Genomic DNA, 27,065 nt, shown 5'->3' on the forward strand with positions numbered 1-27,065 from the left:
TCCAATCGTATTCATATATTTTTGCCTAATATTCCTTCTTTTTAGTTTTCTATAGTTTTAAATGTTTTTAATAATTATTAAAATAATTGTTTAGCATTTATTAAGTATTCTTATGCTATGTTCTATGCTGCACAGAGTCACTTGATAAAGTTAAACTGATAATTTGATTCGATAAATAAATAACTATATAAATAAATAACTAACATTTTCCGATGGGGATTGTTCTGATAATTAATTCCAAACTCTTATTTCAGATGCATCTAGACCCTTAGACCATCTGTGACGATCACCAATGTTACACTAGGGGGCACTGGGTGTCCTTTCAATGGTGCCGTCTGTGGCTAGAGCAAAAAGATGTCTACTCCCTTGTCTCTCAGAGGACTAAACCTGGTGGAGAGTGCTGTGTTGTGGCCTTCCCATGAGGAGCAACAGTCTGGAGCAAATTCACAATTCTACTGTAGATGTATATATATTTTCTTTGTTTAAAAGAAACCATCTCCCCAACTCTTATAGGGAGATATGAAAACTCCAATTGTCTTGGGGTCTGCTGTTTTGGGCTGGTCTTTTGAGCCTGAGGCAATCAAATTGGGTATAAATTTAATGGAACCATGACAAGGAAAAAAGGAAGTATTGGGGCAGGAGAATATACTAGGAAGTTTAAAAATAAGAAAAAGAAAGTTTAAATTTCATGAGAGGAACAAATAGGGATTCAGTACCTAAATTTCTTCCTTGATGAGCATTTAAGTTCATTCCCATTTGTTTCTGTGAATACTGCCATCTCTCCTCAGTTAAATTATTTTCTACCTGATGCTCATTTCCCATTCCTTCTATGTTAATATATATTCAATTCCCTTAATCCTGACACTCCCTCCCTAATGCCGGGTAGAGTCAAGAAACCAAAACTTTGGGAATTGCAGAAATCCTCTCCCAGAAGCCTCCTGGGTCTGTTGAGATTGGACTCTCTTCCAGCCTTTGGTAGCTGCCTGGCAGTTCCTGCTGCCACCCGCTCCCCACCCAGGGATGCCTCGACCTGCCGTCCTCCCCACTAACTTCCGGGTGGGGGGAAGATTGGAATTGCTCAGCCTCTTTGCTCAACAGGAAAGTTAAATGGAAAAAAATATTGAAATAACTCTTATGGTCTCACCTTGTATTTTTTTATCTGTGATTTATGAAATTCAACCCCACAACTTCCTCTCTCCATCTAACCATAAATGTACTAGATATATGTACACACACAAACACACACACACACACAAACATGCACACCTGCCCACAAATATATGCATTTGAAAGTTTAAATACATTTAAAAAAAAATTCCTCTGCCTGCAGTCGAAATCTACTAATAAAAAAAGGATGCTGCAAGACCTGCAAGGGTGTGGTGTGGAGTGACACCAAGGAAGGGCTCAGAAGTCAGAAAATAAGGCCTAAAATCATCAGGCCAAGGGTAGCCTAATTGCGGTCGTGTTATAATACTTAGAATAGCAAAGGAACGTAGATCGGGGGTTTCAAGTCAGTTCCAGGGAAAGTCATCTTCTAGGTGGTTCAGGAAAATTGCCTCCCCATCTGCCGTCCTTCCCAGTAACTTCCGGATGGGACAAAGGCTGGAATCGCTCAGCCTCTTTGCTCAACAGGAAAATTAAATGGAAAAAAACATTGAAATAACTCCTGTGGTCTCACCTTGTAGTTTTTGATCTGTGATTTATGAAAATCAACACCAGAACTTCCACATGGGAATGCTAGGTTTTTATTTATAAAATATAAGCTTGCTCTATCTCTTAGGTAAGAATTATTCAACATGCCTGTCTTGACTCCTATAAGGAATTGCCCAAAATTTCAAAATTATTTTAAGAAAATCCATATTATGTGAATGGATTGTGTATCTCCTTTATCCAAAATTATATATAAATTTAGGGATGATAGAAGATTGTCCCTTAGTTTTCATGCATTTCTTGCATTCCAACTGGGAGAAGGCAAAGTGATTGTTCATCTTTCTCAGCCATTTGGGAAAAGGTTTGTTATAAACAGATTTCTTGACTTTGCGACGTTCGGACCTTCAACGATTGTGCTACGCATATAATTCTCAATAGCTTAGTCTATATCATATGATCTTTTATTTTAAAATCCCAGAGATGCTCTTCAAGTGAGATGGGTGATGATGAAAGCTGAAATATAAATGAAGAAAATGTTGAGTTTCATTTACACTCCATATTTATAGAAAAATCTCTCATACTTTTTCTTTTGAAATCACCTATGACTAACCACTCTGTCTCTTAAGAAGCTACTAGATAATTCTGGGTCAGTGCTAGCCAATCTTAGTGACATGATTTGACATATTAAAAAATTACGCGTTTTATTTCCTCCAACGTCCTGGCTCCTATAAGAACTGGCCCATAATCTGAAAACAGTTTCAAAGAAATACCTCATGTGAATGGAGAGAGCGAGTATTTTCTCTGAGGACATATTTAAATTAAGGGACATTTCCCCTCTCCTCTCCTCTCCTCTCCTCTCCTCTCCTCTCCTCTCCTCTCCTCTCCTCTCCTCTCCCCTCCCCTCCCCTCCCCTCCCCTCCCCTCCCCTCCCCTCCCCTCTCTCTTGTGTGAAATATACGAATAGGAAAGGTGGATGGTCAATGCACTGAGTGCCTCTTTTGTCCTGAGGACTGTATGTTCACGGACAACTTCTGCTTTAACTGAACAATACGAAATGGCCAAAAGGGGTCCTGGGAATGTAGAGATGGAATTTATGTAAAAAAAGTGGGATACAGTTTGAAGAAAAAAAGAAAAATAAAAAGAGGATAAAATTATGTTTTCCTCCAAGTCTCATATATAGCAAAACCACAGTCATCCACCATGAATGAATGATAGAAGAAGGACAAGAGGTTTTATGAATTATTGTCTTATCACACAGAATACAGAACTAGGATAGAGCAGATTTTGACCAATGATAAGCCCTTCCAACCCGGTCTGCCTGGAGTAAAACGAGGTTGAGGGAAGAACGAGGGGGTCCTGCTTGAATCTGGCTAGAGCAGCCTCTTTTTGTTGGAGGTCTGCAGAGAGGGTCTGGCTCCCCACCAGTTAGGGATGGTTTGTACTAGACAACCGAGATGGTCCTTCCCAACTCATTTTTTTCACGATTTCTTTTTATTCTGGAGAACAAATAAGAATACATGACCTCAGGAAAATACAGTATCTCATAGAATAACCCATCAAAAGTTATTTCCTTTTATATAACAAAAGTGCAGTTTTTGATTACTCCTTAGACCAGCTTAACTTTCCTGGAGCTCTTTCATTTCGTCGGAGCCCTAATTACCATTTCTGAATGCAAGAATCTTTCTGGAAAGTTAAGTAAATGCCTTCCCGCCTCACGTTTTCCATCAGGGGGCAGTGTGGTCACACGGAATGGCTTTGCATATGTGTGGGGAGGGGGTGGGAGTGGGGAAGGGAACAAAGGGAGGGTCTACAGGCCTGATTCAATTCAACTGTGGCTTATTATGGTGCCTTAAGGCTTGGTCTGCATTAGTTGTTTTCGGTCTCTTCAAAGAACAGGGTAAAGGGAACCGCTGCGGAGCAAACATCCTGATCTCAGATGTGCCATCCTTTTTATGTTTGGTCTCTCATGTGGCTGTTTAAATAATGTTCAGTGGATGTTTTCCTTCTCTTATATATAAACACTTTCTGGAACTGCACAGGTTTTATCAAAACTTGCTTTACTTACTCCGATTTTTTGAATAATAATATTAATAAAAACAATAATAATAATGCATGACTGTCTTGATTTTTTTTTAATCTGGAAGTTTATTTCAAATGTGTGCAAAGAATTATTTACGGCAAAGCCCTGAGTGGCTCTTTTATACCCAGCGACATGCAAATCAAGGCACAATTTCCCCTTTAAAGGAGCCCCATGGCTTCCTTTTCAGGCTACACCCACCAGCACAAAGTTTCTGCCCTTTCCCAAGTCCTTTCTTATCAGTTCCCCCCATTCCTTAGAGGGAGCAAAAATGATCCTGTGGCTGAACTTGGTGTCCTTCCTAGCAGTCCTCAGAGGTAATTGTGTCTTCCCTATTCAGGTTCTTTCCATCTTAATTGTTGTATATGGGAGATTTCACCAAAACAAACTTCTTTGTAGGTGTCCAGTCAGAGGTCCAGTTGGTGGAGTCTGGAGGGGACGTGAGAAGGCCTGGAGAATCCCTCCGTCTCTCCTGCCAAGCCTCCGGCTTCCCCTTCAGCAGCTATTCGATGAACTGGGTGAGACAGGCCCCTGGGAAAGGCCTGGAATGGGTGGCATACATAAACTCTGCTTCAAGTGATATTAGGTACTCGGACAAAGTGAAGGGACGCTTCACCACCTCCAGGGACAACTCCAAAAGCCAAGTCTATCTGCAGATGAACAGCCTGAAGCCGGAGGACTCAGCAGTCTATTACTGTGCAAGATACACAGTGAGAGGAAGTGAGTCTGAAGCCTGGCAAAAACCTGCCATTGCTCAGAGCTGCTCTGCAAGTCAGCTCAGCCCCAGAAAGCAGCATTTTCCCAGGAGACTTGAGAGGAACCTGAGAAAGCTGCCTGAGTGCCAAGAGAATTTAAGAACAGAACTTGGCCTGGGCATTGTGCGAGCTGTTTTCCATTTGAATGGGACAAAAGCGGAAAATATCAGCAAAAGAAAAAAAAAAGAAGAATACTTAAAACAAAACAAAGGAAAAGAAAAACTCCTGAAAGATGTCAAAGGAAAAGTGCTCACTAGTTCTGCTCTCAAAAAATCTCTAGAAATACAAAATTGGATTCATTAATTGGAATTCTTAATTCTTTTATTGATTTTGCAGTTTAGCCTTCATTTATTCTCTCTTGAGACCCAGGTCCACCCTGTCGCTGTTTCTTTACATTTGTTTCTGTGTCTCTGTAGATATTTCTCTCTTTCTCTCTCTCACTCTCTCTCTATATATTCACATATATATGTAGAAACACACAAACATTGTATATATATACTCACACACTCACACATACAAACATATGCACAAACCCATTTATAGGTATTTGAAAATTTAAATATATTTAAAATCATATTCCCCTGCTACTTGTAGCAATGTAGCCAGGTAACATAAATTAGGATGCTCTAAGACCCCAAATAGTTTGGTGGGGTGTGACACCGAGGAAGGGGGCCAAAGCCAGACAATTGTTGGAGATACTATCAAATCCAGCATTCCTCATTAGCACGTGCATTAGCATGTACATTGAGTTCATCCCATAATGATACTCTTCATGTTTCTGAGGAAGCTGATTGTCCCACTCCCACTTCCAATTTTCTCTCTTCGTCCTTCTTTAAGACTGGGAGCTATGTGCACGGCTGTGTGCTGCTCCATCTCTCTGGGTGCCATGTGGTAGGCCTGAAATTCCCCTTTCTACACGCAGGTCTTACAGCTATAGGGCTAATGGTGAATTAAGCTAAGGAAGACAAAAAAGAACAAAGATTTCATCCTTTCTGTATGGAAATGTAACTGGACCATGAATAAAACGAGTAAGATATTACTTTACTTTACTTTGAACCTTCTCTGTCTAAGCGTGTAATTCTTTATGCTGGGAGGGCTGAGTGTTTAAGATCAATAACGTGTTCCTCTGATATTGTCCTAACAGTCAGGAAACACGCTGAGACAAGGAACTGGTCTCTAATGTTTATTGCTAATACATAACAGGAATCCTAACAAACTGAAGAAGTGTGGGAAAAACCCAGACATATAAACCCCAAAGGTTAAGGCGGTCCCGATCTGTGTCTCTTTGAATGGCTGAACAATTCCTCAGTGCTATGCATGCGCTTAACACTCTGGATGGGAGCCCCCTGCTCGCCATCCTTACTCATGGCAGATATGCTCATTAAAGCTATATCTGATAATATTCTTTTTCTTTGCACAGCTCCTCCACTGTGTAAGCTCTGCTCCAATTCAGTGGTCCTAGCTGTCCACTAATTGGCTTCAAAAATAAGGCATAAAAATATCATTAGGTTAGCCTAAATGAGGTTTTGTTATAATACTTATAATAGCAAAGGAAAGTAGATAAGGGGTTCTCAAGTCAATTCCAGGGAAAGTCGTGTTCTAGGAAGTTTAGGAAAAGTGCCTCCCCACCTCCAAGAGAAGAATGACCTTGACAGCCCTAATTATTGAGAGCCCTGATTCTGTCTCCATCTCTCTTACTGGACCTCTTTTGCTCTTCTAGAACTCAGTAACTTCTTCCTACCTCTTTGCCCCTCTTAGAATACAGGCATCTCCTTGGAGAATTGAGCCCTCTGCCTCATCTTCAATGGTTGTACACTAGGGGGCACTGTGGGTCTGAATAATCCCTCTGATTATGGAGCAAGTAGAAAGGGCGTACTCAGAGGAGATGACAGTTCTGAGCCTTGTTCCTAGATGGGAACAAAGAAAAAGAAGAACAAGGGGCTTCAATCACACTTGCCAAGGACCTGGGTGAAAAGCCAGTTCTTCAGGGACTTTTCAAACACCAGTAGGATGGGGGGCATTCGAATCTCAGTGGAAACCGAGTTCCAGAGGGCAGCTGTGGTGATCAAGGAGTGCACTGCTGGGATCCCAATCAATGGCATTCTTTCATCGAAGGAACCCTGAGCACGGTAGCCCTGCCAGATCAGATCACCCAGGCAGACACTCTGGGAGACAGACAGTTCTTCAAGTAACCAGACTTTATGTCATGTAGGGCTCTATAGATAGTGAACAGCACCTTGAATCGCTGTCAGGATCCAATGGGCAGCCAGTGCACCTCAAGGTGCTTGTTCCTCAAGGCTTAATCACCATTTAATATACTCGGAATTTTTCCCAAAAACAAACAAACAAAAAACAAGAGGTTAAGGAAGCGACAGGGTAGTGAACTTCCCAACTCGGATGTGCTAGCCTTTTTATTTCCTGTCTGGAACAGGCAATGGAACCCTGCTCTTTGTCCCATGTACGGATAATTAAAGGTGTCTGTCTTGATCCATAGAAGGGCTTGCCCAAACTCGCAAACTTGTTTCAGAGAAATCTATATTCTGTGAATGCATAGACTACCTCTTTAACCAAAGGGGGGGAAAAAGTAATTAAGAGAGGATAGAAGATAGTCCCTCAGTTTTCACATATCTCTTTCAATCCAATTTGGAGAAAGGAAAGTGATCATGTTTCTGAGCCATTTGGGAGCATGTTGGTTATAAATCGATTTTGACTTGTGATGTGTGGACATTCAACCATTCTGGCATGCGTATGATTCTGGATTGCTTGGTCTGCATCACATAAACATGGGTTTCATCAACAGGCCACAGTTAACGAAACCCCACTCAAACACACACACACAACATGCACAGCACACAGACAGAGTTTTTTAAAAAAAAATAATCTACGCCATCCCCTCCTGTCTCTAATGTAACTGATAAATAATTCTTGGTGGATATTTGTCAATTGTACTTTCAACATTTGAAATAACACAAAAACATTTACTTGCTTTATTTCCTCTACTGTCTGACTCTTATAAGGACTTACTCATAATCAAAAATAGTTTCAGAGAAATCTCTAAAGATAACAGAAAGAATGATTCTTTTATCCAAAGACATTTGTAAATTAAGGGACAATTCTCCTCTCCTCTCCTCTCCTCTCCTCCTCTCTCTTGTGTGAAATATACCTTCAAGGAAAAGTGGAGGGTCAATGCACTGAGGGCCTCTTTTATCCTGAGGACTGTATCTTCAGTGACAGCTTCTGCTTAAATTGAACCTTCTCTCAACTTTAAATGCTTCCCTGAAAGACTGTGGTATAATGAGATCTTGCTTTAGTTGCTGACATGAAAACCTGTTCTTTTCTGTATGTACTGATGATGATAATAATAATAACAATAAAAAGCCTGGCTTGATTGCTCTGAGATATTTCCATTAATTCAAAATCATGTGTGAAAGGTGTGTGCAAAGAAATCTTTATGGGGATGCCCTGAGGGGCTCTTTTCTCAGGAGTGATATGAAATCAAGGCTCAATTTCCTCTATAAAGGAGCCCCCTGGTTTCCATTCCAGGCTACACCCACCAACACAAAGTTCTTTCACTCTCCTGAATCCCTTCCTGTCAATTTCCCTCCACAGATTCGAGTGACATGAAATGACCCTGTAGCTAAACTTGGTGTCCTTTCTGGCAGTCCTCAGAGGTAATTCTTCCCTCTATACAGAGTTTCTTTCCTTTTTAATTCCTTAAAACAGGAGAGTTTATTGAAACACCTCTATTTTTTTTAGGAGTTCAGTCCGAGGCCCAACTGGTGGAGTCTGGAGTGGATGTGACAAGACCTGGAGAGTCCTTCCACCTCTCCTGCCAAACCTCTGGATTGCTGGAGGAAATTGGAAGCCTGACAAGATATTCTCTTCTTGAATTGAAGGCGAAGGGAACCTCTGCCTCTACAATTAGAACAGACTAGTAATGGTACCTGGTATTGGGAGCCCTTGCACAATCACTGAAATAATACCTGTGGTTGTGCCTTTGAACTTGCCTACTTCTCCAGCTGCTTCCATGAGGATAAAATAGAAATTATAATAAACATCTGAGGTGAAAAGAGTGCTGGCCCTTTGTTCCTTTTTCTCCAGCAGGCTAAATTGCTCAGCCTCTCCATGACTTCTCTCTTGCCCGTAGAGTAGCAACCTCTTGGTGAAATATGAAAGAGGCTCACAAAATCTGCCTGAATTAAAAGGGGCCCATCCAAGGAAATATGTAAAGTGAAAGCCATGGAAAAGGAATTTTCCAAGAAGAACTCCTAGAATTTCAAACAAACTTTTATGGAGGGTTCATTCTAACTTCATTATCCAGGAAGCTATGATTTGTGGTCCTTTCTAGGAAGCAAAACACTCTGCTCCATACAGATTAAGGATTAAATGCCTGCTTCCCTCACTGTTTCATCCTTCTCAGCGATATAGAATTTCTCAACAGCACGGACCGTAAGAATTATTCTGCTCTCAAGAAAAACAAAAAACACAGACAGACCAGAGTTTGACAGATGATCAACGCTGCCATCCTGTGTGCCTCGAGGGAACCTGGGATGAGGGAGGGACAGGGCAGCCTCCGCTCAGTGTGGGCAGAGCAGTCTCCTTTGGTGGCAGGTCTGCAGACAGGACCTGGATGGCCACCTAAGAAGGACGGTTTCTATTGGATGACCTAGAAGGTTTTTCCTAACCAATTCATTCTATAAATGTATGAGATTTAAGAGAAAAGAGAAGACCCTCCCATGTCCAGAAAATACTATCTCGCAGAAAGTAACCCATCAAAAGGAATGTCCTATAATATAATGGAAGATCAGGTTCAGATTTCTCCCTAAACCTGTTTAGATCTTCTGGAGATCTTTCATTTCTTCTTAACCATAATTCCTATTTTTGAATGCAAGAATCTCCTGGGAAAATTAAGTAGATGTCTCCCCTCCTCCCATTTTACAGCAGGTGTCATGTTCGCCGTTTCAATGCCTCTGAGACATCGTAACGTTTCTCATGTCATTAATTGGTTGCGTGTTTCATCTCTCATGGGAGGATGGCACTACTTATCTCTTGGCTTCGCTTTGGAATGTTTCCCTATTATCTGTTATGTTCAAGGTTGCTTTCCCAGGCTAGCACATCTGACGTTTGCTAGCACCTGGACCGGGCGGGGCTGCTGTAACGGGGGCGGGACACGTGTGCACTGGAGGAGTTTTAAGTTTGTATTTGGCGCGCTTTAGCTCATTCTCAGCTTTCTCTGTATTTGCCTTAAGTTCCGAAATAAATCAGATTTCATTTAGCAATCACTTGTGAGTCTGAGTATTTGGGCTGGGCAATCATTACATAAAGCTGAGAAACTAAGATCCCAACTCCGCTGGCCCCTTTCCAGGATTGGGCAAGTGTCTAACCCTGTGAGGGAGAGCGCCGGCGATGACCGAACCCGATATCGTGATGATGGAAGAAGGGGAGCCGGACTCAACCGTGAGGCAACCCGCCCGACCGTCCCAAGTGGGAGAGCTGTCAGCCATCCTGGAAGAGGCGAGCTCGGAGTCGGACGGTGAAGTCGGGGGCATGAAAACTGCCCCGGAGACCACAGTAACCACCCCGGGTGAACTGGTCACCTGGGATGAGACCCAAGGGGATGTCTCGGTGGCGGGAGGTCCGTCATGGAGGCAGAGGTACCCATTATCCCCCACAGTGGTCCAGGTGCAGCCGACGGAGGGCTCCCCCACCCCGGATCGTATCCGGGTGCTGGAGTCGAAGATGGACTCGTTGGAGACCATCCTGAAGCAGCTGAGTCTCGACGTGACTTCGTTGAGGGAGACTCGGGAGGGGTCAAGCCAACGGCATTCGACTCCTTCATCCCACGGGCAGTCCCCGGAGCAGAGGCGGACGGCGCGGGCGCGAGAGGGAGATCAATCGGTCCAGATGGAAATTGCCCCCTCACCAGGGTGGCCAACCCCCCCCCTGGCACCGCCGGTACCCCGAGAAGCACCACCCGCCGCAGCCCCGAGGTTGGGGCGCAGCCCGTCGGGAGGCGGGATGAGAGACTTCCCTGTCAAGTTCGATGGGGATCCAACGAAACTCTCCTTTTTCCTGACGAATGCAAAAGCATACATGGAGGAATGGGGGTCGCTTTTTCAATCGGAAAAGGCAAAGATTCTCACCGTTGCCACCAAACTGAAAGGGAGGGCGGCAGACTGGTATGTCCAGATGTGCCAGTCGGAAGCGCCCGAACTGGAGAAATTTAGCGAGTTCCTCTGGGCATTGAAGCAACACTTTGAGGATCCCCTGGCGAAAGAGAGGGCAAAGCGGGCTCTGAAAGAACTCAAGCAGGGGTCGAAATCCGTGGCTGATTACGCGCTAGAATTCAAAGCGCTGGCTGGGAAAGTAGAGGACTGGTCCCAAGCCACCATCATTGAGTTATTCAAGGATGGCCTGAACACCGAGGTGTTGCGCTGGTCCCTGGGGAGGGATGACCCCTACACCTTGTACGAGTGGATCCAGCTCGCGGGAAGACCATTGCTTTAACTATGCGGGCCTTTGTTGTCAGTGTGTATAAAATGTAACCTTGCTCTATATCTTTGGTAAGAATTATTCAACACACCTGTAATGACTCCTATAAGGAATTGCCCAAAATTTCAAAATTCTTTTTAAGAAAATCCATATTATGTGAAAGGATAGTGTTTCTCCTTTATCCAAAAATTTATATAAATTAGGGATGATAGAAGTTTGTCCCTTAGTTTTCATGCATTTCTTGCATTCCAATTGGGAGAAGGCAAAGTGATTGATTATCTTTCTCAGCCATTTGGGAAATGGTTTGTTATAAACAGATTTCTTGATTTTGCGACATGCGGACCTTCGACGATTGTGCTACGCATATCATTCTCAATGGCTTAGTCTACATCATATGATCTTTTCTGGCAAAATGTCCAGAGATGCTCTTCAAGTGAGATGGGTGATGATGAAAGCTCTAATATAAATGAATAAAAATAAAAAGTCTAGTTTTATTGGCACTCCATATTTATAGAAAAATCTCCCATCCTTTTTCTTTTGAAATCACCTAGGCCATCCCTTTCTGTCTCTTAAGAAGCCATTAAATCAGTCTTGTTGGGTGCTTGCCAATCTTAGTGTCAAGAACTTAAATGACACATAAACCATTACTTGTTTTTTTTCTCATATCCTGACATTATAGGCTTTCCTGAAAGAACTTGCCCATAATTTCAAAAGAGTTTCAAAGAAATCTGTCATGTGAATGGAGAGAATGACTCTTTATCCAAAGACATTTGTCAATTAAGGGACAATTCTCCTCTCCTCTCCTCAGTGGGATATATCTTCAAGGAAAATGGAAGGTCAATGCACTGAGTGCCTCTTTTTTTTTCCAGAGGACTCCTGGGTCTGTTGAGATTGGACTCTCTTCCAGCCTTTGGTCGCTGCCTGGCAGTTCCTGCTGCCACCCCCTCCCCACCCAGGGATGCCTTGACCTGCCATCTCCTCCACTAACTTCCGGGTGGGGGGAAGATTGGAATCGCTCAGCCTCTTTGCTCAACAGGAAAGTTAAATGGAAAAAAATATTGAAATAACTCTTATGGTCTCACCTTGTACTTTTTGATCTGTGATTTATGAAAATCAACCCCACAATTTCCACATGGCAATGCTAGATTTATATTTAATACAATGTACATTTGTATTCATTAAATTTAGGGGAGAAAAAAAAATAAGAATACACAACCTCAAGAAAATACAGTATCTGATACAATAAGCCATCAAAAGGAATTTCCTATTTTGTAACAAAAAATTAGGATCTCTCTCTATACCGGCTTAAGTTCCCTGGAGATCTTTCATTTCTTCTGAGCCTTATTTACCATTTCTGAATGCAAGAATCTCTTTGGAAAGTTAAGTAGATGCCTCCCCTCCTCTGGTTTTCCACCAGGGGGCGGTGTTGCCACACGGAATCGCTTTGCATATGTGTGGGGTGGGGGTGGGGGAGGGGGAGGGGAGCAAAGGAAGGGTCTGCAGGCCTTGTCTCACTTCGGAGGCATCATTGCATTTACTCTCATTTTCCTGAGAGACCACTGAAGGCAATTCAAAGAAATTTAATATCCCAGGAGATTACATTCCTCGCCATGAAGCCACATCTGAGTTGAGAAGAGATGTGCTTTGCTAAATATAGAACAAACTGAATTGTTTGGAAAATGCAAAGTCATTTATTTCTGTTTCTCAGTCCATGGAATAAGTGTAGGAGAGCAAGTTTTTTGAGTCTTAGTATGAATTAACACTGGGCAGTTAAAACCAGATAAGAAGACCATAAAAATGGGCACCCAAAAAGCTCCCAATATTTGTAATCAGTATGGCTGCTGAGTTAAAAACCAAATCATTAAGAAACAGTGTACAGGCTTCCAATGATTTATATTCCAACTTTGAGTCCTGGATGTGTATGTAAAACCAATCTGTGGCCTATTAATTGGGCCTTATGGCTTGTTCTGCATTGTCTTAATTTTGGCTTCTTCCAAAGAACGTGGTCAAGGGAACAACTGTGGAGCAACCATTTTGAACTTCGATGTGCCATCCTCTTTATGTCTGGACCGTAACATGGCTATTTGAGGAAATTTCAATGCCCGATTTCTTTCTGTTGCCTTAAAACCCTTACATTAAGTGAGGAACATCTGTCAGAAGCTTTAATTATTCCAGTGTAAAGCTGCCCTTTCTTCTATGTCCCATGAGTGAAAGGTGTGTTGAACTAAAACTATACCTCAAAGCCCCGAGGGGCTCTTTTATGCTGAGCAATATGTAAATCAGGCCACAATTTCCCCTTTAAAGGAGCCCCAGGGTGTCTCTTTTCAGGCTACACCCACCAACACATCCTTTGTGCCCTCTCCTGAATCCTTTCCTGTTGATTCCCTTCTATACTTTAATGGGAGCAAAAATGATCCTGTGGCTGAATTTGGTTTCCTTATTAGCAGTCCTCAGAGGTAATTGATTCCCTCCTGTTCTGGTTCTTTCCATTTTTATTCTTGCATAAAGGAGAGCTCATTACAACAACTTTTATTTTAGGTGTCCTGTCAGAGGTCCAGTTGGTGGAGTCTGGAGGGGACGTGAGAAGGCCTGGAGAGTCCCTCCGTCTCTCCTGCCAAGCCTCCGGATTCAGCTTCAGCAGCTCTTGGATGAGCTGGGTGAGACAGGCCCCTGGAAAAGGGCTGGAATGGGTGGCATACATAAATCCAGGTTCCAGTAACATTTACTACTCGGACAAAGTGAAGGGTCGCTTCACCATCTCCAGGGACAACTCCAAAAGCCAACTCTATCTGCAAATGAACAGCCTGAAGCCGGAGGACTCGGCAGTCTATTACTGTGCGAGAGACACAGTGAGAGGAAGTGAGTCTGAAGCCTGGCAAAAACCTTCCCTTCCTCAGAGCCGCTCTGCAAGTCAGCTCAGCCCCAGAAGGCTGGATTTTCCCAGGAGACTTGAGAGGGACCTGAGAAAGCTGCCTGAGTGCCAAGAGGGAGGAAGAGCTGATCTTGGAATGGGCATTCTGGGATCTGTTCTCCTTTTGGTTAGGAAGAAAATGGCAAATCTCAGTACAGAATATAAATTGAATAGGGTCTTTTTTTTTTTTAATCCTCCTGAAAGACAGCAAAGGGAAATTGTTCTCATGTTCTGCTCTCAAAAAGTATCAGGACATACAGAATTGATTCAGTAATTAGAACTCTTCATTATTTTATTTGTTTCGCAGTTCAACCCTCATTTACCCTTTCTTGAGACGCAGATCTTCCCCTCTCCCTCTTTATGTGGGTCTGTTTCTGTGTCTATATATCCTCACTCCCTCTATCCATAGATGTACTGCATATATGTACACACAAAAAGTCACACAGACAAGAATGCATGCAGACACATATAGGCATTTGGAAGTTTAAATACATTTAAAATCATTTTCCTCTGCTACCAGTCGAAATGTAGTAATAAAATAAGGATGCTGCAAGTCCTGCAAGAGTGTGGTGTGGTTTGACACCAAGGAAGGGGGCAGAAATAAGAAAATAAGGCCTAAAAACCGTAGGCCAAGGGTAGCCTAATTGCGGTCGTGTTATAATACTTAGAATAGCAAAGGAACGTCGATCGGGGGTTTCAAGTCAGTTCCAGGGAAAGTCATGTTCTAGGTGGTTTAGGAAAACCCCTCCCCACCTGCCGCCCTCCCCAATAACTTCCGGGTGGGAGAAAGGCTGGAATCGCTCAGCGTCTTTGCTCAATGGGGAAATTAAATGGAAAATAAATATTGAAATAACTCCTATGGTCTCACCTTGTAGTTTTTGATCTTTGATTTATGAAAATCAACACCAGAACTTCCACATGGGAATGCTCGGTTTTTATTTATAAAATGTAACCTTGCTCTATATCTTAGGTAAGAATTATTCAACACTCCTGTCTTGACTCCTATAAGGAATTGCCCAAAATTTCAAAATTCTTTTAAGAAAATCCATATTATGTGAATGGATAGTGTATCTCCATTATCCAAAATTATATTCAAATTTAGGGGTGAGAGAAGATTGTCCCTTCATTTTCATGCATTTCTCGCATTCCAACTGGGAGAAGGCAAAGTGATTTGTAAAATGTTCCTTCCCTTTGTGAACATTTACAACATACATTAGAAACTTTTTTATACAATTTTGCATATTTTTGTGGGGTTAGGTTCCATCTGTAGATAATTTTTTCCAATTTTCCAATAAATGATAACACAAAGTAAATTTTAAATGCTTTGTCCACATCGTTTCCCACTTATCTAATAAAATGTTATATCCAAAATTTCTTGCCCAATTAATCATACACTCTTTGACCTGTTCATCTTCTTGATATAATTATAATAACATTTTCTACATCTTTGTCATAATATGCTCATTATTTATAGATAACTGTTTTTCGATCAGGTTTTTTCTTTTTTAAATTTATATATTTTTTATCTCATTTAAATCGTTCATTTAAATGCATATATGTGAACCAATGACACCGGTGTCCTTCTCCTTCTATTTCTTCTCTTGTTTTTAGCCTAGGTGTATCTTGTTCATATTTGATTATATCTTTTTATATTAACCAATTTATCTAATCCTCTGAACTTTCCCTCCTTGCAAAAGCTTCTTGTGGCGATATCCACACTGGTATTTTTTGTATTAATCTACTGTTATATTTATCCCAAGCCCTCAATAATACTTTTCTAATAGTATCATTTCTCAATTCTTTGTTCATTTTTGCTTTTTCAGTCCATAGGATGCAGCCACCCACATCTGAGTTCATGTCCCTCTCGCTGTAGAAGGTTTGGATTTTCTAATATTAACCATTCTCTTATCCACAGAAAGCAACAGGCTTCAAAGTACAATTTAAGATCTGGTAACCCCAACCCTCCTCTTTCTTTAGCATCTTGTAATAATTTAAATTGACTGACCTTCTTTTTCCTTGCCAAATAAAAATTGAGATATCTTTTTGCCATACTTTAAATTTATTTCATTAATTAGAGTTGGTAATGTTTGGAAAAGAAATAGAATCTTCAGTAATACATTTATTTTGATTATGGATGTCTTTCCGAGCAAAGATCGTTGGAATTTTCGCCACCTTTCCATATCAATTTTTATTTCCTTCCAAATTTTCCCATAATTCTTTTGAAATAATATTTATATTATTTGTTGATAATATTACTCCTAAGTATCTAATCTTTTTTTCTATTGTAAAACCTGAATTAGTTATTAAAGTTTCTTGTTGTTTTTGAGTCATGTTTTACCTAACATTTTCGTTTTTTGTTTATTTACCTTAAATCCTGCCACTCTCCAAATTCCTCTATTTTCTTAAACAAATGTTCTATAGAATCTAGGGGATTTGTAATATGTACACTAGGTCATCTTCAATTGCTTTTAATTTATACATCTGTGTTTTTTTTTTTTTTAATTTTTACTCCTTTTATTTGACCATCCCCTATTATATCTCTACCCAGGACTTCTAGGACTAGAATAAATAAGAGAGGTGATAGGGGACATCCCTGTCTTGTTCGTTTTTCTTTTTTGCAATTATCTGTCAATTCGTCATTCACTATAGTCTTAGCTCTTTGTGTTGTGTATGTTGCTTCAATCCCTTTCACAAATGATTTCCCAAATTTCATTTTCTCTAAAACTTTAATCATAAAACACCAGGTCAGATTGTCAAATGCTTTTTCAGCATCTTAAAATATTGAAGCTATTTGGCATTCGTTATGATCTTGTCCATATTCCAAAATGTCGATGACGGTTCATAGATTAACTTTCAAATGTGTTTTTGGCAAAAAACCACTATGATCTTGATCAATAATTTCTTGTAGAATTGTTTTTAGTCTTTCTGCTAATATTGAAGTAACATTTTTCTAGTCATTATTTAACACTGATACTGGTCTATAATTTTTGGTTAGAGTTGTGTCTTGTCCTTCCTTTGGCATAAGTGTTATATTATCTTCAATCCATCTCTCTGGGATTTTTGATCCATCTATAATCCAATTCAATAAATCTCTAAAAGGGTTTATCATTTGTTCTATAAAGTGTTTGTAGTATCCTGATGATATACCATCAGGTCCCGGTGTTTTTCCTATTTTGATTTTCTTTATAGCTTCTATTATTTCCTGATTTGATATTGGACTGTTAATTACCACTTCTTGAGTTTGTGAGAGTTTGGGGAGATTTTGCTTATTTAAATATTCCTCAATTTTATCTAATGAAATTTCATGTTTTTCATATGTGTGAAAAAATATATATAAAATGCTTTTTTGATTCTTTTATTATCAACTAAGTCTTCATTATTTTCCCTGATTTTAATAATCATTTTATTCTCCCTATCTTTTCTTATTTTATAAGCCAGCCATTTTCCTGGTTTATTAGCAAATTCAAAGTCTCTTTGTTTTGCATACCTTAATTTCATTTCTATTTCCTTTGTTGTCAGCAGCAAAATGTGTTGCTGTAATAATGAAATTATTACACAGCCCTAATTCTTACAAGCCCTGATTCTTTCCCCACCTCTCTCACTGGACCTGTTTTGGTCTTCCGGAGCTCAGTAACTTCTTCCTACCTCCCTTCTCTGATTAGAATACAGGCATCTCCTTGGAGGGTTAAGACTTCTGCCTCATCTTCTCCAGTTTTCCACTAGGGGGCACTGATGGTCTGCAAAATCCCCCTGAATATGGAGCCAGTATAAAGGGTGTATTCAGAGGGGATGACACTTCTGAGGCTGATCATTTCCACCATTTTTGGATGAAAACTCAATGCAATTACAGCTCCCTCTACAACAGAAAATTTTACAATAATTTTAAAAGTTTCCTATGGGGAAGGTTCTGATAATTAATTCCAAACTCTTATTTCAGATCCATCTCTACCCTTAGACCATCTGTAACGATCACCAATTTTACACTAAGGAACACTGGGTGTCCTTTCAAAGGTGCCATCTGTGGCTTGAGCAAAATGGTGGTGATTCCCTTTTCTCCCAGAGGGCTAAACCTGCTGGAGACTGCTGTGTTGTGGCCTCCTCATGAGGAGCCACTAGCTGGAGGACATATGGGTGATCTCAAGTCATCTTCTCCTTATCCAGAGAGGAATTCTGGAATGGGATATCATCATTCAATATCCTGGAAGCAGGTAGGAAATCAAACTTTTGAATAATTGTTCTAAAGATCTAAACTGTGCAATACACATTCCATATATTCAGGAATTACCTGCCTGAGAGGCAGGGATTCATCAAAGTGTCCAGACTACCAAGGTCATCTACCAAGAAGCTCTGCTTCTCTTTTATCCTGAAGTGTATGTTAATGCAGAGACACCCTTCCTCTTTATATGCCTCCTTCTCCTCCCTCCTCAAGCTGTAGCTAGAGGTCCAGACCCAGACTGCCTGGAACGTCTTCTCTGAAACACTGAGAAAGGAAAATTGTCCTTTTGCTCCAACTCATTTCCCTTTTAGCAGCCTTCCAAGGTGATGGTTCTTCCATCCAGGGATGGAAGCTAAAGGGCTCTTATATGGTAGAAATTAATGGACCGGAGCAAGATGGGTAAAGTCTGAATATCAATATTTCCTTTCCAGATGTCCAAATGGAGCTGAGGCTGGTGGAATCTGGAGGGGATATAAAAAGGCCTGGAGAATCCCTCCGTCTCTCCTGCCAAGCTTCGGGCTTCACCTTCAGCAGCGATGAGATGTGCTGGGTGAGACACTCTCCAGGAAAGGACTGGAATGGGTTGGGAGGATAGAGGATGAATTAAATTGAAGGTGTGGGGAACCTGTCCATCTACAGTCAGAAGGAGGGAGCAATGGCACAAAGAGAGCACACTACAAGGTCTGACAATGGCTGAAATAAGACCTGCGGTTGTAACTGTGACTTGCCTCCCTCTTCTGCTGCTTCCATGAGGCTAAAGCAGAGATTAAACAGCAGTGGTCCTATATGCAATGAAGGAGGGATAAAGAGGTTCTTAAAAGGATAGAAACAGTTGTCTCAATAGTAATTTAATACATATCAGTTAAGAAAGGGTAATATTCTATGCTATGTCTCATGCTCTTCAGCAAAGGATCGTTTGATAAAGATGATAAAGGAGTCAATGTAAAAAAAATATTCCCCTGCAATATGCCACAAACTTCAGAAAGGAGAGGCCAGGAGAGGAGAGGAGAAGAGCTAACTGCCAATCCTCTTTCTTTGAGGAAAGCCAGGATGGATGAGAGATGCGTCACTGGATGAAACAATCTTGGTCTTCTTTTTACCGATTGATAATTCTGAAAAAAAATCAGGGACAAAAAGTTAACTTACTGTCATAGATGCAACGGATGGAAAGCAATGATAAGGAGAAAGATCACCCTTTATTGCAAGCAACGATCATCATGTTCCAGTTCATAGAAGGAAGAGGGATGAAGGAAAGGTGAGGGGTGTTGCCTGCAGAGTGGGAAATTCCAAGGTTCTGGCTCGCTGGGGGGTTCCTTTGGCCTCAAGGTGGTCAAATCAGGTTTAAGCCTTGCTAAGGAAAGGAGGAAGGATGACATACAGTATTTTCAAAGGGGGGAGGAGCACTGGGATGTGCTCTTTGTTTGCATGTTAACAAGTGGAGGAATGTTGGAGTTTAATGCATGGCTTCAACAGAGGATGTGACATCTGTGCTTTTCTGACCAGATGCATTGCCACAGTTCCCTTAGAAGGCCCACTATATGGCCATTGCAAGTCTTCAGTGACTTTGGTTGGTTTTTTCTCTGTGAGCAATACTCCTTTCAGTCTTGCCTGAGAGGATGAAGGGGAGTTTCATTTATTGAAATGGGAAGAGACTTTGGAGAAATAAAGGAATGGAGCAAAAGGTAAAATAATGTTTTACTCCATGTCTCATCTGAATGATAACCAGAGTAATCCAATAAGACTTAATGACAGGAGATGCAGAAGCAACACTAAGAATAAATTATCCTATCAAAAAGAACACAGAACTAGTAAAAAGCCGATTGTGAGAAACGTTGCATCTTTGCATGTCTCTCTACCTAGAGTAAAATGAAGAAGACGGCAGACTTGCCTCAGTCTGGTTCAAATAATCTCTCATGGATGGCGTTCCAGAGAGAGGATCTGGCTGACCACCTGATAGTGTTGGTTTGCAATGGATTAGCTAGATGGTGCTTCCCAATTCATTTACTCCATGATTTGTGGTAAACTTTACTGAGAAAATTGTGAGGTAAACCTGTGAGGTATAGTTTACTGAGAAACCTGTGAGGTAAACCTGTTAGGTAAAGTTTACTGAGAAACCTGTGAGGTAAACCGTACTGAGAAAATTCTGAGGTAAACCTGTGAGGTAAAGTTTACAGAGAAAATGGTGAGGTAAACCTGTGAGGTAAAGTTTACTGAGAAACCTGTGAGGTAAACCTGTGTGGTATACTTTACTGAGAAACCTGTGAGGTAAACCTGTGAGGTAAAGTTTACTGATAAACCTGTGAGGTAAACCTGTGAGGTAAAGTTTACTGAGAAACCTGTGAGGTAAACCTGTGAGGTTAAGTTTACAGAGAAAATGGTGAGGTAAACCTGTGAGGTAAAGTTTACTGAGAAACCTGTGAGGTAAACCTGTGTGGTAAATTTTACTGAGAAAATTGTGAGGTAAACCTGTGAGGTAAACGTTACTGAGAAAATTGTGAGGTAAACCTGTGAGGTACACTTTAGAGAAGAAACCTGTGAGGTAAAGTTTACTGAGAAACCTGTGAGGTAAAACTGTGAGGTAAAGTTTACTGAGAAAATTGTGAGGTAAACCTGTGAGGTAAACTTTACTGAGAAAATTGTGAGGTAAACCTGTGAGGTAAACTTTACTGAGAAAATTGTGAGGTAAACCTGTGAGGTAAAGTTTACTGAGAAAACTGTGAGGTAAATCTGTGAGGTATAGTTTATTGAGAAACCTGTGAGGTAAACCTTTGAGGTAAACTTTACTGAGAAAATTGTGAGGTAAACCTGTGAGGTAAACTTTACTGAGAAAATTGTGAGGTAAACCTGTGAGGTAAAGTTTACTGAGAAACCTGTGAGGTAAACCTCTGAGGTAAACTTTACTGAGAAAATTGTGCAGTAAACCTGTGAGGTAAACTTTATTGAGAAAATTGTGAGGTAAACCTGTGAGGTAAACTTTACTGAGAAAATTGTGAGGTAAACCTGTGAGGTAAAGTTTCCAGAGAAAATTGTGATGTAAACCTGTGAGGTAAAGTTTACTGAGAAACCTGTGAGGTAAACCTTTGAGGTAAACTTTACTGAGAAAATGGTGAGGTAAACCTGTGAGGTAAAGTTTACAGAGAAAATGGTGAGGTAAACCTGTGAGGTAAACTTTACTGAGAAAATTGTGAGGTAAACCTGTGAGGTAAACTGTACTGAGAACATTGTGAGGTAAACCTGTGAGGTAAACTTTACTGAGAAACCTGTGAGGTAAACCTGTCAGGTAAACTGTACTGAGAAAATTGTGAGGTAAACCTGTGAGGTAAACTTTACTGAGAAACCTGTGAGGTAAACCTGTGAGGTTAAGTTTACTGAGAAAATTGTGAGGTAAACCTGTGAGGTAAACTGTACTGAGAAAATTGTGAGGTAAACCTGTGAGGTACACTTTAGAGAAGAAACCTGTGAGGTAAAGTTTACTGAGAAACCTGTGAGGTAAACCTGTTTGGTAAACTTTACTGAGAAAATTGTGAGGTAAACCTGTGAGGTAAACTGTACTGAGAAAATTGTGAGGTAAACCTGTGAGGTAAACTTTACTGAGAAAATTGTGAGGTAAACCTGTGAGGTATAGTTTATTGAGAAACCTGTGAGGTAAACCTCTGAGGTAAACTTTACTGAGAAAATTGTGCAGTAAACCTGTGAGGTATAGTTTATTGAGAAACCTGTGAGGTAAACCTTTGAGGTAAACTTTACAGAGAAAATGGTGAGGTAAACCTGTGAGGTAAACTTTACTGAGAAACCTGTGAGGTAAACCTGTGAGGTTAAGTTTACTGAGAAAATTGTGAGGTAAACCTGTGAGGTAAACTGTACTGAGAAAATTGTGAGGTAAACCTGTGAGGTAAACTTTATTGAGAAAATTGTGAGGTAAACCTGTGAGGTACACTTTAGAGAAGAAACCTGTGAGGTAAAGTTTACTGAGAAACCTGTGAGGTAAACCTGTGTGGTAAACTTTACTGAGAAAATTGTGAGGTAAACCTGTGAGGTAAACTGTACTGAGAAAATTGTGAGGTAAACCTGTGAGGTAAACTTTATTGAGAAAATTGTGAGGTAAACCTGTGAGGTACATTTTAGAGAAGAAACCTGTGAGGTAAACCTGTGAGGTAAACTTTAATGAGAAAATTGTGAGGTAAACCTGTCAGGTAAACTGTACTGAGAAAATTGTGAGGTAAACCTGTGAGGTAAAGTTTACTGAGAAACCTGTGAGGTAAACCTGTGAGGTAAAGTTTACTGAGAAACCTCTGAGGTAAACCTGTGTGGTAAACTTTACTGAGAAAATTGTGAGGTAAACCTGTGAGGTAAACTGTACTGAGAAAATTGTGAGGTAAACCTGTGAGGTAAACATTACTGAGAAAATTGTGAGGTAAACCTGTGAGGTACACTTTAGAGAAGAAACCTGTGAGGTAAAGTTTACTGAGAAACCTGTGAGGTAAACCTGTGTGGTAAACTTTACTGAGAAAATTGTGAGGTAAACCTGTCAGGTAAACTGTACTGAGAAAATTGTGAGGTAAACCTGTGAGGTAAACTTTACTGAGAAACCTGTGAGGTAAACCTGTGAGGTAAACTTTACTGAGAAAATTGTGAGGTAAACCTGTGAGGTAAACGTTACTGAGAAAATTGTGAGGTAAACCTGTGAGGTACACTTTAGAGAAGAAACCTGTGAGGTAAAGTTTACTGAGAAACCTGTGAGGTAAACCTGTGTGGTAAACTTTACTGAGAAAATTGTGAGGTAAACCTGTCAGGTAAACTGTACCGAGAAAATTGTGAGGTAAACCTGTGAGGTAAACTTTACTGAGAAACCTGTGAGGTAAACCTGTGAGGTAAACTTTACTGAGAAAATTGTGAGGTAAACCTGTGAGGTACACTTTAGAGAAGAAACCTGTGAGGTAAAGTTTACTGAGAAACCTGTGAGGTAAACCTGTGTGGTAAACTTTACTGAGAAAATTGTGAGGTAAACCTGTGAGGTAAACTGTACTGAGAAAATTGTGAGGTAAACCTGTGAGGTAAACTTTATTGAGAAAATTGTGAGGTAAACCTGTGAGCTACATTTTAGAGAAGAAACCTGTGAGGTAAACCTGTGAGGTAAACTTTAATGAGAAAATTGTGAGGTAAACCTGTCAGGTAAACTGTACTGAGAAAATTGTGAGGTAAACCTGTGAGGTAAAGTTTACTGAGAAACCTGTGAAGTAAACCTGTGAGGTAAAGTTTACTGAGAAACCTCTGAGGTAAACCTGTGAGGTAAACTGTACTGAGAAAATTGTGAGGTAAACCTGTGAGGTAAACTTTACTGAGAAAATTGTGAGGTAAACCTGTCAGATAAACTGTACTGAGAAAATTGTGAGGTAAACCTGTGAGGTAAACTTTACTGAGAAACCTGTGAGATAAACCTGTGAGGTTAAGTTTACTGAGAAAATTGTGAGGTAAACCTGTGAGGTAAACTGTACTGAGAAAATTGTGAGGTAAACCTGTGAGGTAAACTTTATTGAGAAAATTGTGAGGTAAACCTGTGAGGTACACTTTAGAGAAGAAACCTGTGAGGTAAACCTTTGAGGTAAAGTTTACTGAGAAAATTGTGAGGTAAACCTGTGAGGTAAAGTTTACTGAGAAACCTGTGAGGTAAACCTGTGTGGTAAACTTTACTGAGAAACCTGTGAGGTAAACCTGTGAGGTAAACTGTACTGAGAAAATTGTGAGGTAAACCTGTGAGGTAAACTTTACTGAGAAACCTGTGAGGTAAACCTGTGAGGCAAACTTTGCTGAGAAACAAAGGAAGTGGGGCCGACCAATGGCAAGATGGATGGATGACATTCTAGAGGTGACGGACGCGTCCCTGGGGGAGCTGGGGGTGTTGACCACGGACAGGAAGCTCTGGCGTGGGCTGGTCCATGAAGTCACGAAGAGTCGGAAGCGACTAAATGAATAAACAACAACAAGCTTGCTACTGCTGCTGCTGGTAACTGAAAATTACTGTTTTCAGCCAGGTTTTATTTGGTTGTATCTTAATAAATACTATAGACATTACAGTACAATACTGAAGCATGAAGTTCTCCAGGACAATCATCCTTCTACCAGGTTTGCTCCTAAAAGATTGAAAAAATAAATTTACTGTTAGCCAAAACAAAGTTTCTGCTAAGAAAATCAAGCATGTCTGAAAAGCTGTGATTTATTCACGTTTTCATATTTTCAGATGGATGTCCTTGCTGAATGGGAGGAACCCAATTACTGTGCTTTGCAAATCATGCTTCATGACTGTGTCTCCACCCAATTAATTCTGTTTCCATTAAATATATATGTTTGTGTGTTTGTGTATGTTTGTGTGTTTGTGTATGTATGTGTGTGTGTATGTATGTATGTATGTATGTATATATATATATATATATATATATATATATATAGAGAGAGAGAGAGAGAGAGAGAGAGAGAGAGAGAGCACGCACACTAAGGAAATGTAAGGCACCCTCATGTGGGTTTATTTGAATTAATCCTTGGGGGTTTGTCATCCTAAAAGTTGAATGTGGAAAAACTTTCCTGATAACATGAGACATTGCATTACATTCTTTTGTTTATTCTACCATAACCCTGTCCTTGTTATACAGGATGAGGTTGATGATGAACATGATGAGGATGAAGATGATTGTTCTGATGTTCCTCAGACCAGCCTTCATCTTGAAGCTACGTGTGCAACGTCTATTGAAAGAAGTGTCAAGGTCAAAAGAGTGAGTGATCCTCTTATCTAGAGGAATATATAAATTGACAAAGAGCTTCCTCTTTTAATGAGCCATATCATTCTTCTTCTGAGGCTAAAACCACAAACACAGAGATTGTGTTTTTGCTGAATGTTCTCCAGTCAGTTCCCCTCCATTCCTTAGAGGAAGCAGAAATTATCCTGTGGTTAAACTTGGTAACTTTACTACTCAGAGGTAATTCTACCTTCTATTCAAAAATCTTTTCCATTTTGTATATCTCTGTGTGTGTGTGTGTGTGTGTTAGTGTTAAAATGCAGCAGGTCTGAGTGAAGGACTTTTTTTTTTCCAGGTGCCCTATCAGAGATCCAGCTGGTGGAGTCCGGAGGGGACGTGAGGAGGCCTGGAGAGTCCCTCCGTCTCTCCTGCCAAGCCTCTGGATTCACCTGCAGCAGCTACTGGATGGACTGGGTGAGGCAGGCTCCAGGAAAAGGACTGGAGTGCGTTGTGACTGTAACTGTAACTCAATGTCCTGAGGGGCTCTTTTATCCCAAGTGATATGCAAATCAACAGACAATTTCCTCTTTAAAGAAGGCCTATGGTTTCCCTTTTTAGGCAACACCCACCAACCCAAAGTTTGTGCAGTTTCCTGAATCCTTTCCTATCAATTTCCCTCCATTTCTTGGAGGGAGCAAAAATGGTCCCCTGGCTAAACTTGGTGTCCTTATTAGTAGTCCTCCAAGGTAATTCTTCTCTCTCTACAGAGTTTCCTTCTATTATCTGTTTTTGTATTCAGGAGATCTCATTGAAACACCTTTATTTATTTATTTATTTTAGGTGTCCTGTCAGAGGCCCAGCTGGTGGAGTCTGGAGGGGATGTGAGAAGGCCTGGAGAGTCCCTCCGCCTCTCCTGCCAAGCCTCTGGGTTCACCTTCAGCAGCCATTGGATGCACTGGATGAGACGGGCTCCAGGGAACAGACTGGAGTGGGTTGCAAACATCCGTTATGATGGAGGAAATATCTATTACTCGGACAAAGTGAAGGGACGCTTCACCATCTCCAGGGACAACACCAAAAGCCAACTCTATCTGCAAATGAACAGCCTGAAGCAAGAGGACTCGGCAGTCTATTACTGTGCGAGAGAGACACAGTGAGAGGAAGTGAGTCTGAAGCCTGGCAAAAACCTTCCCTTCCTCAGAGCAGCTCCCCAAGTTGATTCAGTCACAGAAGGTTGAGTTTGTGTAGTTGGAATGAGAAGCAGCAAATAAATCTCCACAGTATGAAGTGAGAGCCCACAGCTGATCTTGGAAGAAGCAGTGGGTAATCTGGTATAAGAAGGAATCAAGATCTCTCTCTTCCTCCTTACTTTCTTTCTTTCAGCAGTTATGGTATGAACTGGATGGGACATTTACCTGAAAAGGACCGGAATGGGCCACATATGCAGTATAGACTATGACACTGCATACATTAAGTACTCAGACAAAGTCAAGAGGCGCTTCACCATCTCCAGGGACAACTCCAAAAGCCAAGTCTATCTGCAAATGAGCAGCCTGAAGCCGGAGGACACGGCAGCCTATTAGTGTGCAAGATGCACAGTGAGAGGAAGGGAATCTGAAGCCAGGCAAGAACTTTCCCTTCCTCCGAGCAGCCCTGCAAGTTCATTCAGTTACAGAGGTTGAATTTGTATATTTGAACTGAGATGCATCACACATCATAGCAAGTGGGAGCCCACAGCTGATCTGCAGAGAACCTGGTTAGCATTTGAGTGGGGGAGAAGGAGGAAATTTCAGGGCTTTAGAATAAACTGGGGTGTCTAAAAAAAGTTAAAATTTAATTAGAGGTGGAAATACGGATTCATTACCTACAATTCTTCCTTAATATATTATTTTGCAGTTTAATTCCCTTCCATTCTCTTAATATCACCAAAAGTTGGCAGAGGGATTTCTTCTGTATTTGTACATGAGAGGAAGAAATCAGCCATCTAGTCAGAACTTTAGGACTCTTTTGTTCCAAGTATAAAATTAGAGAGTTTCCTGGAAGAAAATGAAAAAAAAAAAAATGGCCTGAAGATTCCAGTTTCACCTTCACTGTTTACAAGTTGGCTTCAGGAAAAACACTGGAATAGGATGTAGTCATCTAGTACCATGGCAGAAGTCAGGAAATGAAACTTTGGAATAATCCTCCTAAATATCTGAACGGTCATAGACATATTGAGGAAATCTCTGCTTTG

The 27,065-nt window shown here is 40.9% G+C and overlaps 1 protein-coding gene and 1 gene segment (V, D, J or C); both read left to right on the forward strand.

The window, feature by feature from the left end:
• Positions 1–3,998: 3,998 nt before the first annotated feature.
• On the forward strand, positions 3,999–4,449 carry LOC134495890 (immunoglobulin heavy variable 3-21-like; the record flags this gene model as incomplete). The annotated part of the segment is given in 2 exon segments: positions 3,999–4,044; positions 4,127–4,449. Coding segments are annotated over 2 exon segments (369 nt in total), but the record flags the coding sequence as incomplete, so codon positions are not given.
• Positions 4,450–18,540: 14,091 nt separating this feature from the next.
• LOC134497167 (uncharacterized) overlaps positions 18,541–27,065 on the forward strand; it is a gene marked incomplete at its 3' end in the record, with an annotated part of 206,844 nt that continues 198,319 nt past the window's right edge. The window contains exons 1-3 of the mRNA XM_063302848.1: positions 18,541–18,651; positions 24,749–24,868; positions 25,524–25,578. Of these exons, the coding sequence (XP_063158918.1) occupies positions 18,541–18,651; positions 24,749–24,868; positions 25,524–25,578 (286 nt within the window). The remainder of the gene's footprint in view (positions 18,652–24,748; positions 24,869–25,523; positions 25,579–27,065) is intronic.

The sequence above is a fragment of the Candoia aspera genome, chromosome 4 (genome assembly GCF_035149785.1).
Source record: "Candoia aspera isolate rCanAsp1 chromosome 4, rCanAsp1.hap2, whole genome shotgun sequence".
In the NCBI taxonomy this organism is placed as follows: Eukaryota; Metazoa; Chordata; class Lepidosauria; order Squamata; family Boidae; genus Candoia; species Candoia aspera.